This window comes from Lathamus discolor, chromosome 1, assembly GCF_037157495.1.
Source record: "Lathamus discolor isolate bLatDis1 chromosome 1, bLatDis1.hap1, whole genome shotgun sequence".
In the NCBI taxonomy this organism is placed as follows: Eukaryota; Metazoa; Chordata; class Aves; order Psittaciformes; family Psittacidae; genus Lathamus; species Lathamus discolor.
In genome coordinates this window covers 111,459,034-111,478,728 of record NC_088884.1, presented here as the reverse complement: position 1 = coordinate 111,478,728, position 19,695 = coordinate 111,459,034, and the positions used below count along the sequence as shown (strand labels likewise).

The window sequence follows — 19,695 nt, the reverse complement described above, 5'->3', positions numbered from 1 at the left end:
GTATCAGCATGTTCTAATTGCACAGAGTTGTTTTAGACAAATCACTGCCAAGATAGAGAGCTAAAAGGTGCATTCCTTCCCCCATACTGTTTTTTATTCATCATACTTTTTCAATAAAATTTTCAAACCACAGCTCTGGCAAGGCTAAACCTCCCTGGAGACAGCACATAATGCTAATGACTAGCTTCTGAAGATTCAGGATAAAATCTGATCATCGCACAGGCGAGAACAAAGACGTCCTCTTTCAGCATCTTCTTAAAGGTCTTGTCTTCCATGATTCCAGTTAAAACAAACCAGCCCAACCAACCCTCTCCCCTCCAAAAAAAAAAAACCAAACCCAAACCAAACCCCACAGAACAAGTGATCATTTTGCCAATTATTTATAGAAACTATTCACAGCCTTCTCAGTGACCCTCTCTCTTACAACTGTCTGTTTTGGAATTCACTTATGACAGAAGAAAAATGAAATAATGTTAGCTGCTGCAATGTTCCATTTGCCAAACTAGAAACTATTCATGCTATAAAATCCTCAGCTAACGTATAAGATAACCATACCTTCCAGAGCAAATCCTCATCACCCTAACAGTGAGGTTGTATCATATAAACTGCTGTGTCCTAAATAATGATCTAATAAAGAGTATGGTGTCAAGTTCACAAACTAACAGGCAACTGTAACCATGTAAAGAGATGTTTGGTATAATTTTTCATTTTATGAAATACATTTTAATCCATACATTTAAGTGATCATTAAGTGTCATGTCACACCAGTGTTTTCTAAACTTTAAAACTGTAGAAAAAGCAATCTAAAGTTTCTTGTCTTCTACAATAAATTATATCAAATTCCCATTTAATTTCATAGCCATACTGTCAGTCTCACCACACCCGGTTTTGCTGGATTAAGTGTACTATTTTCAAGTGGCATTCTTGAAGACAGATTCTTTTCTTTTCCTAGCCTTTTTTCTCCCACATTATTTTTAGAATTATGGATATGACAAGCTAGCAAAGCTAACCTGGGATTCTAATGGGGAGAAATTAGGGTGGGTTTGTTTGTACATATGAAGAAAGATGATACTTGTCTGAATCAAATTTATATTTAGCTTTTCAGCAACAGAGAGATGCCATTTCCCGTTTCTGTCTGTGATTTCAATACTTTTAGCTTCTTATTGCAAAGCAATTTCCACATCTCTAGTGCACAGTCACCTTATGCCCTTTGCGGAAGCCTGCTTTCACTCATCTACAGCACTTGGTGGAGATGAGTGGAAGTTCAGAAACAGGTTTAGTTTAGGAACAGGTTTATTGTCTCAATCTGTCAGTTTTACAGTTCATGTTTAAGAAGCAGGATTTAAAAAAAAAGGCCAAAATTGACACCACTAGCTCAAAGAGCAGAAAACCAAACAGAAATTTGCACCTCCACTTCATACAGGAGTGATTACTGTCAAATGTAAAAATTGCAGTGTTTCTTTTTAAGGCATGAGATTCTAAAATGGGAAAGAACTATTACTCATGAAGTATCTGATGTATAGTCATAAGTCATAGTATTGTCAACAGCCTACCTTTCCGGCAAATGTAACTGTTTTAGAAATTGTTGCATTTGCTGTGTTTGTGGAAATAGAATGTTAAATTCTCCAAGGAGGAGCAGGCCTTCTCCACTTCTGTAGGATAGGATATAGTTTGAATTGACTCAGCAGCAGCTCTTACAGTGACTTCCAATCTGGGACTCATCTTTATTTCTAATCCAGATGAAAAAATGCTTTCTCAAAAAGAAAGTAGGTTACAAGATGCAGCAATTACTCTTTAAAATATTCAAGAACACACTTATTTCACAGGATACACACAGGGTACAGTTTCAGCTTGTAACTCTCAATATTCACAGTAAAATACTTTTGAAAAATAATCTATTTAAATGCAGCTTAGAGCCATCCAGTGCTAGTTTACTTTGTTCTGCATAAATATTTATAAGCTACCAAATGTCAGCTGAGTTACTCTTTTTGTGTCCAGACTTGCTCAATTAGTTGTGCACTACAACAGTGCTGAAAGAGGTTTCTTGGAAAGCTTGAAGCTTTACAGTCTTCGTCTGTTCCAACTGAAGCTCTACACCAAAGAATAAACACAAAGATCCTGTGCTCAAGATCTGCAGGATAAGACATGATCATCATGATAGCTTGTATAGTGAAGATGCCATAATGCCCTTTGGGTTCAGGTAAGATTCCCCTATTCAGACAGATTGTCCTGAATGTTTAAAGTCACTTAAATTTGTGGAGAAGGAACAGTGAGGAGACCAGTTGGCTTGATCTTGTTGATTCCTCCATCTAGGATGCATACCCTTGGATATTTGTTTTTCACTAGATGAGCTGCAAACTGAAACAGATACATCATTAGCAAGCTGTATATTACAGTCCTTAAATCAAAATAACTTTGTATTCAGTGTGGCAAGTTAAGCAAAAGAAAAAATTATTGGGCCCTAGAAGTTCCTTCTTTGCACCAACTAGTCCAACACAGGAACCCAGGACCTGTGTTGAAACAGCTGGAATCAGTTTGGTGGTCATGAAAGCATCACTGATAACCCTGAAATTTAGTTATCTCTGCTTAGGCAGGATTTTCTAATATTCAGGTAATTGCTGGAACTCCTCCCAAAGTACGAAATAACAGGTATTTTTCTCTGCATTAGTCTAAATCCCGACTGTTTTCTGTAGAATCCCAAATACACAAGCATTATAGTTCAATGGTATAATATCTGCTTAGCTGTCAAACTTGTTTGACATGACTTAATTTCACAGATGTCAAATATGAATTTGGGGTCTAGCAGCTGCATTTCCCCTGCCCCTAGTCTGCCCATTGGCCGGTTACACAGGGCAAGCATATCTCCCTCCTCCCTCCCCAGTCCCTGAAAGCTTCTCCTCAATTAACCCATTATACAGCAGTTGCCAGTTTCCATGTCGCTGCTTCATGACAAGTTGCTATACTGATGAAGGAACAATATTTTGTATAACAAAATAACAATAATGATTAAAAAATTAAAAATACAAAAAAGTTTTAAAATATCAAAATAAAAAAGGAACAATATTTTGTGTATCACATGTCAAACTTGCCTTTTAAATACTGACTGCAATACATTAAAAAGCAAGCCACCAAAATGGATTAATAGAGAAACTATAACCCTTTTACTTTATTTGCAATAGCTGTGAAAAAAACTGCCCTGCCATGCCAATCTTTGAGATAGCTGAAAAATTAGTACTATTTATAAAATTACTGGGTGCTTCCAAATGGGCTATGTAAAACACTTTTAATTCCCTTTTCAACTCTTTAAAATAATTTATAATACTATTCCAGAACCCTGTGTAAGTATGATATCCAGATAACTAACTTTGCACAAAGAACTAATTTTGCACGAAGAACCAAATTACCAACTCTAGAACAGCCGTAGACACACCATCCAAACTTAATGCATGGGACTTCTTTTCATGTTTACATGCCTTCTAATTACCTGTGATAGTATAACAGGTACTAACGCAGAACAAGATGTACTACATGATTACCTGATCAAGTACAAATCCTGAAATAATCTCTTTACCAGGTAACAGTTCATAGGAGCAAAGTTTTAAACTCCTTCCAAGCCAGAACTTTTGCTTTACACTGAAGGTATTTTGTATATGCAAGGAATTCATTTCTGTTCACTGGGTCAGATATAGCTACTGCATTCCTTTCTCTGTGTTTCAGGATGGATTTAACCAGGGCATGAGCAACTAGTACATGACCTGTAACCACAGAGGACTTGTTGAGACAGAGTAAGAGGTCATAGTGATCAGTCAGGACATTTTGACTGTTATGTTTACTTCAGTTACTTGCTTAAGGAAGATGAAAAAGAAATTCAACAATCTCTTCTCCCATTAGTTTGGGTCAAGTCAGTACAGGATTCAAGGGATCAAATGAAAAAAAATCCCCATAATCAAACAATCAAACCAGCTAATAGTAAAGTTAGACTATATGTGGATGCCAGTTTTCCTGAGAAAAGTAAATGCCAGGCTTTTAGAGAGGCTTTCTGATGGTCTAATATGCACGGAGGTATCATTGGGAGAGTCCAGCTACCTCTTGCTGTAATCATAGTCCATGAAGTTGTGGTGTACAGTAAAACAGAGACAAAGACATTTCTGTTTGTCAAAAACAGTGCTCAGCTGTGCATACCATGAGGTACAAAAATAGCATACATTCCTAGCGAAATACTCCTACCAGACATCTCTACTTCATATGTACTTATCTGTCACCTCACAGTGCTCTCCACCTGTGACTAATGGATGGTGCTCTGTCTCAGACACTAATGCTGCTCATAACTGGCAGAAGTAAAAAATGGCCACAAGCGTTCAGACTGAGAGGAAACAGCATGTTAGTTGGCAAGTACAGTGTCCCATGTGTCAGCAGAGAGGTTCCACTCTCTGTCTACTGATAACTTTACACTTCAGATAACAAATTGTAAGCTCTGCTCCAAGTGTTTGGATGCCCAGCCATAATAAAACTAATATACCATGTAATATTAGAAAATATGAAAATAGGCAAACAGATGCTTTGCATTTAGGGGTTGAGCATTAAGGCCTGTGTCCCTCTGTATTTTAGAGCTGCTTTAGTAACCAGCCTATGGCTGGAAATAAATTTTCTTCACTACATATGACAAGGGGTTGCTTTATAATCTTACTGTGAGGAATCTCTCACTTCTTGCAGGGCCTCCGTGAAGCATGCAACAGAATCTGTGGCTGTTAGCAAATGACAGGCAGAAGGTACAAGAGCACGATGAGATGATGTAACACAAGATGAACTGCCTTTTTCTTTTCTTGTAAGTTGTCACAGAACAGTCTGCAGTTGTTTACATATCTTCGGTGAAAAAAGCTCCAAATACAGCTCAAAATACTGCATCTCAACATACAGCCAGGGAAAATACAGTAAGCAGAGTACTGCTACTGGTACCCTACCACTGTGTGAATTATTTGCAAGTCAGGAGCCCAAAGGCATGTATATTGCCATAAGCTGAGAGGTGCCATCATACTTCAAGTATCAACGTCCAAGAGCTTCGCACATACACCTGTCTCCACAACTGCAAAGTGTCAAGGCTTCTTCTGCCTTCTTACACTGTGTCACTGAAAGTAGAAACAGTAACTTTCAGTGAAGAGTAGATTTAGAAGTAGTCGCTAACTAGTACTGCAGTCTTCCTAGTTAAAGCTTTGACTTTTTATAGTTCTGTTCCTCAGTACATGTTTGTGACTTCCTCTCCCAGACAGAGGAGTATGTCTGTCACAGACAAGAAAAGCAGCTTGTTCACCATGTTTCTGAAATGTTCCAGCACCACCTGGTAACTTTGCCTGCCAAAATATACTGTATGAAGCCATGTTTTCAAAACACATGAAAGTGTTATTTCTGGCGTGTGTAATGATGGAGTGCCATGAGAGGACAAACTATTTGAAATAGCTACACAGTTTTCTTCCACAATGTGACCTTCATTAACATTCAAATGTCAGTAACTTAAACCCAAGAAACAAAAAAAAAAAAATCCTAAAAAGTTGAAAAAAATCAGTGGTCCACAAAAAAGCTCAAGGTGTTTTTTTGAATTAATGCCACAGACTTTTTACAGCAGAAACTGCCACCTTGCAATTCACACATGAGCTCTATTTCCTTTCCAAATGCTATCATAAACTGTCAACTAGAAGTTTAATGACAGGTACCTGAATACATAATTTGTAGTCCACTAAACAACTTAATTTACAGAGGTGCTCTTAAGACAGAAGATAACACAGTGAGGAGATAAGCAAATAGGTTACATCACCCTTAGTAACCTGTAAATCACCTACATTTTAAAAAGAGATTTATTGAAACCTATAAAAATAGTGCACAATGAAATTTCCACTATTCAGGTTGATTTTAAATAGAAACGGACCTTATGTCATTTACATATTGATTATACTTTCTCAAATTTATCAAATGTTTGTGTTGACATTACTTCTGAGATATATCTGTTTCCCCATAACACCAACGGATGACAGTCCTCTGCAGGGCTTCTGTTTCCATCTAGACAACACCACTATTTGGACTAAATGAGTTATGCTTGTCTGAAGCAGAGGATTAGAGGGATGCTACAAGACTAAGGCTTTTTTTTTTTTTCCCTTTCTGCCTCATGTGGCCTTTCCTCAAAATGCACTTTCCAAGAATGTTCAGTTACTTACTGTGCTTTTACTGGCTGCATCTAGTGTTTCAATTGAACTTCCTCCTTCTACTTTCACAGCAAATATTACATATGAAAGGATGAATATGTGAACAACTTGTTTAATGACTACTATGTGATGGCTTTGGTGAAAACTATGGAAACACTATTTCTCTATTAAGTAATGCATTAATCTACTCCAGATAAAACAGCTTTCCCAGTGAGCATAACTGAGCCAGAAATTTGTAATTTACATTTGAAAAGAGTTAGCTAAGACTCTTTCATGCAGATACAAGAAGTCAGGCTTTTAAAGACAGACAAGACCACAGCAAATCCATATCAAAAGTTGGACAAATACTAAACATTTTACCCTGTATTGGTGTTGCTGTCAATACAAACGCCATAACAGGACTGCTTCTTTAAGTACCATCAAGAACCTTAATAATCTGCACACTGGAGCATTTATCAAAATGTTTCTACTACCCTGTTCCAAGCAGTGAAATCACAGCTTTCACGTATGTCAAATATATTACACCAGGCATATCACATTTTTAGACTGTCTACAGCAAAGAGTCTTAATAACACAACAGCTTCAGTGGCATCATTCCCAGCACCCTTCAGGCTAGCCATCAGGGTTGCTATGTACACATTATTCACCTTCAGACATTCTTGTGACAGGTTGTAATTAAAGGGCAAGTTGGGAGGGAAGGAGTATCATACTGTACCGGAATACCAAAAAAAGACTGATGTGACAAATGTTACCAGGGTATAAATGTTAATATCATATTCTGAAAGAGTCAGAATACAAAGAGATACTTTAAAAGCTGGAGGAGAAATATCAACCCAATTTTGTAGCACTCATCCATTGACACAAGATTTTTAGTAGGTTTTCATTAATAAGCACATGCACACAAACCTCTTAAGGACTGCAAACTGTTTTGCTGTATGACTTCAGTCACCACTCTGAAAGCACAGCATAGTCAACATGAGCAGTCTAGAGCTTTTTAAACAATACTTTTCATATGCCACAATGTAGACCCAGCACACAAGAGTGTTTTACTGAGCTACTTGTTTTCTTCTTATATTAAAGGGTTCCAGAGAAATGAAATGGCATTTTAACACCAAGGGAAAAATAGGCCCCTGAAGCCTCCCATATCAATGAAACACCGCCTAGTTAATGGTTAATAGCATAAACTGAATGGAAATACAAAAAGCACACTTAAAAAAAAAAAAAAAAAGAAAGAAAAAAAAGCAAAAGCAACCTGCTCTAACAAGATCAAGGAAAAATCCTTACATGCAGATCTGGCCAAAAAGGAGCACTTCCTATTCCATCAGTGCAAAAATACAGCAGTCACTTAAAGGTAACTTACATGCAAAGATTTGAAAACAAGCCTACACAAAGTATTTAATAGCTGGTTTCAGAATAAATTTTACCAAGGATTAAAGTGAGATAAACACATTTCTCCAAGTAATAAATTTTAAACACCTGCATTTTTACTTTTCCATTTAAAAAATCTATTAAAAAACCCCAACACCAGGCTGAGAGTGAGCACTTGAAAACTCAATCGCAGAGATTTAGTTGTTGTAATGCAGCTAATTTATACTGACCAAAATATGTTCCGTTCACCCAATACAGTTGTACGGATTGTTAAATTAAAATGCAGAAAGCAAATCTACTCTATTTTTGATTCAACAGAAAAAAAAATGCTGCTAGTGAACAGAAATATGTAATTTTATAAAGATGCATAGCAGCTGGCTAGAATATAAAAACAAAAGCCGGAGTCTTCCTGAAAGATTATACCACCCCACCAAGTCTAAAAATTGCCCTAAATGCTGAAAATCGTTCAAAGGAATACTTGTTAGCAAAAAACCTTTGTGATTTTCAGTACTTTTTACTAACACTACTAAAACTGCCAGTTTTGCCCTATTTCTTCTTAAATATTAGGACAAAAGTCACTAGACTTCCCACACAATGGATACATTCCCTCCTGAAGCAGTCAGTCAGTCCCCTTCAAAAGCTGATTTGGATACAGTTTAGGGAACACTTTAGAGCTGAAAAACAGCCCCAGAAAGTGATAATTCTATGTTACAATGCAGTACCCCTGAGTCATATGGATACAACCTAAACCATGCAAGCTCATACAAGGACAAGGGTGCTCTTTCAGAGGTGCAGCCCACAAAGACAGTATAACCCAAGGCTGACATGCCTGAATGAAAACTCTGGACCCTGACAGCACCACTCCAGGATTCAGGATTCATCACCTCTCATCTTTCCTGTCCTTACAGATCTCCCAGATGATTGAGAAGAGCTGAGATCCTGCTTGCCAGCATCTCTCAGAAGTCACAGAATCACAGAATCCCAAGGGTTGGAAGGGACCTAAAAAGATCATCTAGTCCAACCCCCCTGCAAGAGCAGGGTAACCTACAGTACATCACACAGGAACTTGTCCAGGCGGGCCTTGAATATCTCCAGTGTAGGAGACTCCACAACCCCCCTGGGCAACCTGTTCCAGTGCTCTGTCACTCTTACAGTAAAGAAGTTCTTCCTGATATTAACGTGGAACTTCCTATGTTCCAGTTTACACCCATTGCCCCTTGTCCTATCACTGGATATCACTGAAAAAAGCCTAGCTCCATCATCCTGACACCTACCCTTCACATATTTGTAAACATTGATGAGGTCACCCCTCAGTCTCCTCTTTTGCAAGCTAAAGAGACCCAGCTCCCTCAGCCTCTCCTCATAAGGGAGATGTTCCACTCCCTTAAACATCTTTGTGGCTCTGCGCTGGACTCCTTCAAGCAATTCCCTGTCCTTCTTGAACAGAGGGGCCCAGAACTGGACGCAATATTCCAGATGCGGCCTCACCAAGGCTGAGTAGAGGGGGAGGAGAACCTCTCTTGACCTACTAACCACTCCCTTTCTAATGCACCCTAAGATGCCATTTGCCTTCTTGGCCACAAGAGCACATTGCTGGCTCATGGTCATCCTCCTATCCACCAGGACCCCCAGGTCCCTTTCCCCTTCACTACTTTCCAGCAGGTCAACCCCCAACCTGTACTGGTACATGGGGTTGTTCTTCCCCAGATGCAAGACTCTACACTTGCCCTTGTTAAATTTCATCAAGTTTCTCCCCGCCCAACTCTCCAGCCTGTCCAGGATATGTCAGATATTTTCAACAGGTAAAGTGGAGGGCTCTGCAATCCTTCATCTTGGGAACATCCAAACCTCTGTGAAACAAGGCACCCAAATGTGCCAAACAATGTCTACATCAAATAACCAACTAAATTTTATGGTAACTGTAGCCACTGGTCTCAATAAAAATTAAGAGAGGGAACCTATTTGGAGGTTTAGAAGTAGCCTGCTTTCCTTGGCACCCACTTCAGAAGAGGAAAAGGAACACTCAGATTCTGCTCCTGAGACTCCATCTTTCATTTTCCCCCTTTCCTCTTTCGTACCTAGCTGGATGGGGGAATATTTAGGTCACTCTGCTGTACCTTAGGCATTCAGAGCAAACTAACCCAAGACACTGGCGGGCAGAATTTCAAAAGCAGAACACCACTCCTGGCTGGTAGCCCAAGCATCTTTCTCAGGCTGTGTGAAGAGCAACATACGGGCTACTTTCTGTTGATGAAGGAAAACATGCATTCACTATGCATGTTACAATAATACAAACTTTACAGAATAAAATAATGAAGACTTAACCAAGTTTTGGGTAGAGTTACAATCAGCAGGATTGTTGCTGATTAAGTCTTTCAGTCTTAGTTAATCTCTTCCTCTTTAAAGGCAACAAAGAGGCACCTGCTGATTTCAGTAGTCTCTGAGTCTGAGTGCAGAAGGGATGGTGATGCCTTAATAAAACAAACATGAAAAAAAAGCCATTCTGGGAATCATAAGGAACCCCTCCATCCCTGCAAACAGAAAGCACCTTCAGTTTTCATTCACCTTGTTCAATCACTTTTCTGCAGAGAATATTTACAAGGAAATGTAGAATCTAAAAGATTATAGTGGAAACATTTCAAGAAATTTATCACCTAATTTCTATTTACTTTCACTCAGAGACTTCACTGGACCCTTCTAACTAAATGTATCTGTCTTAGAAGCATGAATGCACCTGCCCTTTAGTATTCTATGCAACATCTAATCTTCAGATCGCCCTATGAAGTTTAATGGGTATCCATTTGCGTTTTTAAGACAGGTTTGTGACAAGAAACCAACTTCAGCAGGCAGGGACTTGCTTCTCTGGCAAGGCCTTTTTAATAAGCTTGAGAAAGATGACAACAAAATCACCCAAATTCGGTGGTAACTGGACACTTTAACCTATGTGCCTCAGATTTCTTATAACAAGAAATGCATTTTTTATAGTGTACTGAGAGAGAGAAAATGTCACTTTCATGCAGAAGATACAGTTTTTTTCAGGCTAGGAATATGTTACACAGAAAGAATCCTGAACTTGACCCTCTCCCTCTTGCTTTGAAAAGGGTCAGAAAGATCCCATGGAAAATCAGGACTGCTTGTCTTTGCTTTGGAGATAATTCATACATTTTATCTATTAGCTACTGTGATGCAATAAGAATGACAACTTCGTTTCAGTAACTTGTAGAAATTGTCTAGACGACATATTTAAAGCAGCATAACTTATCTAGACTAAAAATAATCAATGTAACAATTGGATGTTATAGAGTAACATCTAACAGAGGCAAAAATTTGGAAATGAAAACAGATAATAGCTTAGAACCTCAGAGTTTATTAAAGGAGGGGAGATGAAGAAGTAATGTCACCCTTCCAAAAAAAGACTGAAAAACAATTCCCATCCTCCATATGCATAACTACCATCTGCCTTTGTACTTGCTGTATCTCAGACTTTGAAAGTGACAAAAATCAGAAGACATGCTATTTGCCACACACCAAAAAAAAAAAGACGCTACAGTTCAGCACTCATTGCCTATGTAAGTATTATTCTCCCAGCTGTAATGAGCCCTTGCCTATACTGGAATTTACAAAGTACTTATCTATCAATGGATGTGTGAAAAGGGGATTTAATTCACTTAAGAGATGCTACCACTTAAAAGTTGAAAAGCAAAATAGAATCTGGTTGATTAACTCCAGCATAATGCGTTTTATGTAGAGGTTTCCTGCTATTTTCAGAGACAAACAAGTATCTGCTCTGTTACCAAGTGCCCAGAATCCATTAGGAGAAGAAAGGCTGGCAGGAAGTGAGAACCAGCCTAACGGAAGAAGTATTCCACAGAGAAGCATGAGACAAGAACCACAACACAATGTCCAGTGCAAGCTCCTCTTTACAGTACCTTTATGCTGCTAATGGCACATTCAGTAAGGCTCTTGTACATCAGCCAATCTATTCATTTAGATTTAGGGTGAGTAAATTAAACGGTTTAACAAGCATTCAACTAGAGCCAGAGCTATGCTTAAGTCTGTGGCACTCCTGGCTTCCTTTGCCTCCTGCTGGAACAGTGCTGTGATGAAGTTTTCAGCTTTCCCTCTCATCTATCAAGTTCTAGATAGCATTTTGTTTCCAATTTAAATATTTCATCATCAGGCACCAAATCAAATACAAAAGATACAAACAGAAAAGTGCAAAAAGGGGAAAAAGCTATTTCTACATGTCTGTTCAGTACGCTCAACTGTGCTTTTAAATTTTTTTTATTTATTTAATGATGCCAAATAGGCTACTGATATTAAGCACAACTGAAAGATTCAACCTTCTAATTACAAATAGCCCCCTAAAAAAAAAAAAAAAATCAGTGCTTTTTCCACACTTATCCCCACCTCTCTCCTTCCTGCATAAATTTAAACCAAACATCTTACAGTGCCAATCTCCATATTTTTAATGGAGTAAATATCAGTGAATGCTTCTGAAAATTTTTCCTTTATGGTGGAGGGTATAATTTGTGGCTCATTCCTTTTCAGCTGGAAATACATAACTGTTTAGAAAAAGTAAATTTTAAGCTTAGCATCTTATATTTCTTTGTACAAAACTGTTTTATTTCCAAGCACTCACATCTGCAATTTTTCGTATGACTGGATTACCTAGTAAAATTTAGAAAGTATTGGCTATTGTTCTTGTCAAGCCTCAAGCTATACAGTTTTGGAACGGTTAAATCTGTGAGCAGTGGCAAACAATTCTATGCAGTCATGCAGAGTAAAACTGAAACTGGCCTTAAAAAAATTACCCACAAAAGGAAGGCATTCTAAGTTTTATCAATGTAGTCAAATTGAGGCTGGTTTTATATGTACTTTAAGGGCGTGATAGAAGTGGTGAGTCCCTACCAGTATTTAGGCTCCAGTATTTCATTAATTTCTGGTTAAACTGGTCAATCCAGTATTTTGTTGCTATTTAAAACTCTACACTCTTTAGTTAGACTTTCAAGAACTCTAAAGGCAAATCAAGAGGCAGAGCAGCGTTTCTCTTCTATGGGAATGCTATAATATTGACAATCCCAGTTAAACTGGGTCAACATTGTCTCAGCTGCAGAAAGTCAGGGTTTACAGGATAAGACAGCACCCTTTCACATGACTTAAATACCTGCACTTATTAAGCACACTGAAATTTTCTTTAGCTGCACTGAAAAGGAAAGATTCAATTTTCATTTAAAAAACATTAAAAAAAAAATAAGTTTGCATAAGAAGTGTCACTACGTTACAGGAGAAAATTGTATCTTCTTAACTATGGCATAATCCACAATGCACTGTAAAAGCCTCTGTCCTCTCTGTCCGTCACGCACTTGTTTTGGGTTGTTCCTTTGTTCTGTTTTAAACAGAATACTTACAGTTTTCCTTTGTTTCAGAGAAAACATTTCTGACTGGTCCTGGAAAATTACTTGGTAGTATGTGGGATATCTCCCATAGACACTCATTAGTGAATACCTAAGCATTTTCTTTTTCTTGTTCCTATTCCTCAGGAGGTTAGTGAATGGTTAGGATCCTACAGAGGTAAATTAGGATGTTTGGTGTTTTACAACGTAATTGTTGAAAGTTGCATAACCCACCATCAAATATGTGTCATTGAAATAATCTCCATTTGGCTCTTGGAATTTTATGCACTTAAAGAGAAATCTGTCTTGGTCTAGAAGCAGAAATGAATGACAACAGAAAAATCACTCCAAATCCTGTCATCATATCCAAAGTTACTAATCAGAATTACCCAGACTCCAGCATTTATTTACTACTGTCTGCACTCATGCCATTGATGTATTTTTAAGTATAAACATACACGTTATAGTAATATACTTACAGCAGCTGTGTTCTTCACTACATTTCCTACAATCACCACAACTCTTCCTTTAAAGCTCTGGAGTGTGGCAGTTGCTGAACACTGGACAAGATCGCCTTCTGCAGTAAATGCTGATGCAAATGGGACATTGATGCTGCCCGAAATGTGGCCACGGTTAAAGCTTAGGAAGATCAGTTAAGGACATCTGAAAGGCAGAGAAATCTGTGGTACATGCAAAGCTGTAGGAGGAACCTACTCTTCATTCTGGCTGCCTTGATACAACAGTACTGGTCTTTTATGCTAGTGTATTTTGACAAACCTCCTTGATTATTTACTCTAATGAAGAAAACAGCTTCTGACACTACCTGTTAAAAAAAAGGATGGAATGAAGAGTTGTTTTACCATGAAGGACATAGCACAGCACTACAAAAACTGATCTGCTAAATGAAACACTTTGTGCTAAAGAACTGATATCCACAATATACATATTTTCGTGGATTTTACTTCAGATCAGCTCTAGTCTGATAACAGGAGCCAATTACCAGTAAGCAGCAGGAGCACCTTTTCCAGGAATGCTTTATGCAAAAGGAAGTACTTGCAATGAGAACCAAAACTAAATGGGGATTAATGGAAAACTTCCTTAGACTTCTGACAAGCCCCATGAGTCCCCTACAATTCTGATCCAAACTGAAATTCTAACATACATGCACTCAGATTCCCAGACAATGAGCATCATATATACTATCTGCAGTCCCAGTAACAGTAAGTATGTATAGGGTATTAAATTGAAAACAAGCAAGTGCAAGCAACATTGAGATATAGCCAGTTGTGCTTCACTCTCAAAGGATGACCATTCAATGAGATTTTATGATAAAATACTGAATGTGAAAGTCTCTTTCATAAAATTACGCTGGACCACCACTACATTGCTTTTTATGAATTTGAAAATGCACCATGACCTTGACAAACCTCTGAATTACTTTCATGGACTGTACACACAAGCCTGGAAACACTCCCTTTCCCCAGCAATTTGAAAGAACAGCTTTGACAAGATGGGAAACAGAAAACAGAAAAGTTTTGCAAAAATATTCACAATATCAAATATCCAATTAGTCACTCTTTATAACTGTATTTGCAGAAAGCTAGTTTAGTTTATAATTAATTTCAAAATAATTTTTAATAAAGGAGGTGCCTTAAATGGAGATGAGATTTAATTGACTTAGGTTAATATTAGCATGCATTTCTTGTGGTTTGTGTAACACTTTCAGCTTTATGATTATCATTGTTATAGTTTGGGATAAACATGGCTATATAAAAACAATTGAAAGAACAAAAGGTCATCATGTACCATGCATTAGTGTTGTCAGTTTGTTTCTATTTTGAAGGGGAAAATTATGGCATCTCTGCTTTACTAATCTGTGCCAACCCCCTTTCCTCAATACCATTTATAACATTACTCTCGCTGCTACTGACCACAGTAAAAGTTCTGAAACAATCATCAGTTAGACAGAAAATTACTTTGGACGGATTTAGTTGCTCACACATTACAACTATGCTTAACTGCTCAGAGAAACTTGACCCAATATCTGTTAAAATATAAATACATTCGATGTCAACATTAGTAGCAAACTAGATAGATCCAAAATGTTTTTTTTTTTTTTGTCATTCACATGCTCCCTAACCTTATGTGACCATTTAAAGCATTCCAGTACTAAGACAACAAAAAGGCCAAGATTTTATGCTACAAACTGAGAGACTGTAAGTATGCAGTTACAATTTTTTGTATCAGGAATGGAAAGCTGCCAGTATTTCTGCTAACATGCTTAAAGAAACGAGCCTTAGACGAATTGCTGGCCAACACAGGCACTGCTTTGACTTTATTACCTTTTCATTAGAAAGTCTTCTGTTACAAAGCTGTCTACTAGGGAAAAAGGGCCAATAGCTCTTGGCCTTGGAATGTGAGCTTTATTACAAAACAATGCCTTAGCTTTCAAGTGCATCCTAGTATGAAAAATGAAACATGTTTGATACTTGTTGAAAGTCCTCTCATGCTTTTTTCAAATCACACTGAAAACAAAGTGAGGGTGAAGTTTAGCATGACAGGCATAGACAATGAAGATGCGTAACACTAAAACATACGAAATGACCATATTTTTGAAACACCTCACAGTGGTCTGTCACATGAAAGACAGCCTCATAAACCCCCTCACATCATAGCAGTCAAATGATTTCAAAATCATTGAAATTTTGAATCTACTCTGCTAGAATAGAATAATATTAGTACAACAGTAGAGTAAAACCTACTATCAAGCTATTAGGAAAAGCTACAGAAACATCTAAACAAACACCTTGACTTTGACCCCCATTATAATATAAATAAATCTGTTACTATACACAGATACACTGAAAGTTGCTCTTCAGCGCAACAACTGTAGTCCAGGCATTTTATATTACTTGCCCTCCTTCTGCATTCTCCTTGATGATTTCTAGGAAGTAGCTTAAATAATTAATAACAGAAGGATGCATGTAGAAATAGAAACGTTATTTATCTTGGTTGTATCAAAGCTTTCTACGCAGTAACAATAAGCTTTTACAGTTTTTAATTCCAGGGAATTCTCTCTTAAACTGAATCTGAAAAGTATTTTCTCTTGATGAAGAAATTATCTCTCATAAAATAGCCTGCATTTTTACTGTTTTCTGAATAAAGAAGACCATGTTTTCAACAATCTAGATTCAGGAGTAAAGAAGCTGCTGAAATCCAGAAAATAAAGAGTCAAACTACCCAGACACATGTATCTCTGCTTAACTCAAATACTTAACTGATGCATGAAATTAATACATGCAAGAAAAACAAAAACTACTTTTTGTGTTCCTTTGACCATTCTGTCTTAACTCCACAGCGGATCACATTACAGATTCAAGTTTGGCCTACAATAAAATTGTAATTCCTTAAACAGTTTTAATTTGGAATAGTCCAATTATACTATTCTGTTTACTACGTAAATAATAAATTTACCTCTACATAGTAAAAATAAGATTTATTTTTCTACTTTGTCACAAATATTGATAAAAATTTAAGAGAAAAATGTTAGTAGTGGTGTTTTTCTGCATATACAATTACCTCTAAAGTGGTATTTTAACAAGGTAGATGAAAAAGATGAAGTTGAAACATTATTTATTTATTTTTTTACTATACATTTTAGCCCAAATATTGGCACCAATCCATCATTCATTTCACTGTCTTGAATTTACACTTTTCTACTAAGCATGCAGTATGTTAATGCATTTGTTAGACACTGGAAGATCTTTTCTTATCATAAAGGTTTGAGTGCTGGTTGAATCTCTATTATTGGAGATCTCTAAGAACAAGCCAGATGTATGTAAAAGGAATGATCCTCCTTTCTGAAAGTAAAAGGTGGACTAAATCTCATGATTCTTTTGCTATTTTTCCATAGAGTACTGTTCGCCGATTAAGCTAAAAACATTAATTCTTAATGAGCAAATGTAGATATGGAGATAGGTTGTTTTTAAGCTTACAACACAGCAAGCTAAGAGTACACCTACCACAAAACCAACTTCTATATCACCTTTACTATTATGAAAGGAGCAACCAAGTATATTCCCAAATACTCAGCATAATGTTAACAGTTATCTCTAATGAAATCTTGTAATTATTCCCACTTTTAGATGGATGTTGATGAAGATCTGTGTTCCTGCAAAGCACATCTGTAAGAAGGGCTCCCCTTTCCAAATCCCAAGCAAACCCAGCCCCATAACTACATTACTTCAGGAAAATAATTAAAAAAAAAAATATTTCACACACAAAAAAATATGTATTTGAAAAAGAACAAATAATTAAGTTGCTGATAAAAATATAGCTTCAAGATAGCTTATAATCAGAAAAGTCTTAAAGGTAACTAGAAGATATGTTAGGCAGCCATATGACTGCATTTCCTGACAGTACCAAGAAGGCATTCAATAGGAATCGATTTTCCACTGAGGGACTGGCAAAGCACATGAGCTATTAACTCATCTTTATTTCCCCTCCACTTAATTGGAAAGCCTCACCCCCTTCCAAAATACTAAACAAGGAAGGTCTACTGACAACACATGTCATAAAAAAAGCACTACTGGTCCAAAGTGGTTTAACTACACCCACAGCTTAAAATGGGAAGGCAAAAATATATTTGTCTTCTTCTCTGCAAACCGAGTCTGTCCATGACAAAGTCTGCCATCAGTCCTTGCACTGAACCTCTACCACATCCCTTCCATTATTTACCATTCGAACATTTCACTGCCTGCAGACAATGAGTAAGTAATTAACACAAGCATGATTTGGCAAGGCTAGCACTCAGATTTGAAGGATACTCTTCACTGTTACGGATGTCCACCACCAGCAACTTTGGCTTACTAGACTTTGTCTTCTTTACAGGTGTTTTGGAATTATTAGGTCCTGTCAACTCACACAAATCAATCAGATCTTCTGCTGAAATTCGTGGTGACACCTCTGCCTTCAGGTCATCCAACTTGATGGAATCCCTAGACTTTAAAAGAAGAAAATTAATCTTAAAAGGTGATAGAATACATGGTGTTCTTTGAAACTTCTACTTATTTGACAACCTCAAAGTGTAACAACCCAGTTAGACAGAAACAGATCTTTTCCTTATAATTCTGAAATAGTCTGTGTTAAAACCATCAGTACAGAAAAGCTCCAGAGCAGTGCCAAATGCCTATCTGCCAATTATTCTGTTGAAGTTGTTAAAAACTGAAATTGCTTCACAATCTGTGCAAACTATTTCAGTTTGTGATTTGTTAATGAATTATTCACTGTGGCCGAGGGGGTCACAAAACATACAAGAAGTTTCTCAGCATCAGAAGTTACTTAAATTGGCTAGAACACGCACTCTGAAAGGAGAAGCTGAAAGGCTTCATCCTTGGAGTGGGGAAAAAAGGGTGGCAATTGTACAGTTTGCACAAAAGCTGCAGGGATGCCTCTGTAAGATGCAGAGCTATCTAAACTCCAGGTATCACCCCAGCCAAACACCAGGCACATCAGGACACTAGAAGTGTAAGAAAACAGTCCTGTATTAAAACCCACAAAATTCGTTCCTTAGTTTTGGGGGATGAGGAAATTGGGGGACAGAACTGTTTTTCATAAGAGAGCCTTCATTGTGAATTATCTCAGAACTATTTCTAAGTGCTAGCATTTCCTCACTTTACATTCTTAAAAGATCATGCATATCTAAATGAAGCAATAAAACCAAAACCCCAAACCCACCTTATTTTTGTGAATAACAATGCAGAAATCCTGTATTTTCATTAATTACCAACACATATAAATCTCTGAACTGCAGAAGAAAATACTGAAATATGGTCACCGTCAGATAGTTGTGAAAGCCATGTCTCCACCTACCTTCAAAGAGTGTTTTACATTGCTGAAACTTTTAAGTGCCATTACAACTAGTTTCACCCAAAAGATTTAGCTTGACTCACACAAAATAAAACATAAGGGTTTGTTTAAGAGGGTCACACTTGGATGTTTTGCAAGCAATAGGCATGCCCTAGGGTTCTGTCCTTGGGAACATCAGGTTTGCAAATCCTGTGTGAAGATCTAAAAGCCGAAGGACTGCTACAGTCACCTTTCCTATTATTACATATGAAAACATGAGACTTTTTTCTTTAATCTCTCAGCTACCCTGGTGGGACTTTCAGAACTGTATTTTCACTAAAAGGTCTTTTTTCACTTCAAGTAAATGAAAGTGTTTATTTCATTTTTTTTTAACTTTCATACACTATGTAATTCAAAATACATTAGCATGCACCATGGTGTTAAGGAGTTGATTTATTGTCTTTTGTAACTTTTTTTTCTGTTGGTGCCATTGCCTCAATCTGAAAAATCACAGGTAAATATTAAAGTTTTCATTATGCTTTAATCCAGCAAAGTTAACAGGTTGGCTACATATGCAAAACCAAAAACCCACCAGCAAAACCCAAAGCATTATGCAACTCAACTTACTCCAAGAGTTATGTACATCAAAGATACACTCATGGAGCTTAGTCGTCCTGCAACGGAATTGGTTTGTCTTGTGCAAACATTGTGCTCCAATTGAGCAGGAGGTTAATTAACACAAAAGTTGTTTCTAATTAAGTCTATAGCTGTTTCTAGTGAGTTATTCTGGCTTGTCAGGAGACACAACAAACAGAATGACTAGGATCAGGGACCATCTTCTGAAAGATCTTCAGACTGTTTTGATGTCTTATTCTTGAAGAAGACGACCT

General features: G+C 37.3%; 1 protein-coding gene across 7 annotated transcripts in view; it reads right to left on the bottom strand.

The window, feature by feature from the left end:
* Positions 1–1,700: 1,700 nt before the first annotated feature.
* Positions 1,701–19,695, bottom strand: part of TBCK (TBC1 domain containing kinase) — a 99,216-nt gene continuing 81,221 nt past the window's right edge. For 5 of the 7 annotated variants that reach the window (XM_065690607.1, XM_065690627.1, XM_065690641.1 and 2 more), the window contains exons 24-26: positions 17,785–17,960; positions 13,438–13,597; positions 1,701–2,358 (exon numbers count right to left, since the gene is read on the bottom strand). In XM_065690607.1, coding sequence (XP_065546679.1) covers positions 2,248–2,358; positions 13,438–13,597; positions 17,785–17,960 — 447 coding nt within the window. In that variant the 3' untranslated portion in view covers positions 1,701–2,247. Of the gene's footprint in view, positions 2,359–13,192; positions 13,270–13,437; positions 13,598–17,784; positions 17,961–19,695 lie in introns of those variants that run through there. The other 2 variants (XM_065690650.1, XM_065690658.1) reach the window with 2 other exon arrangements.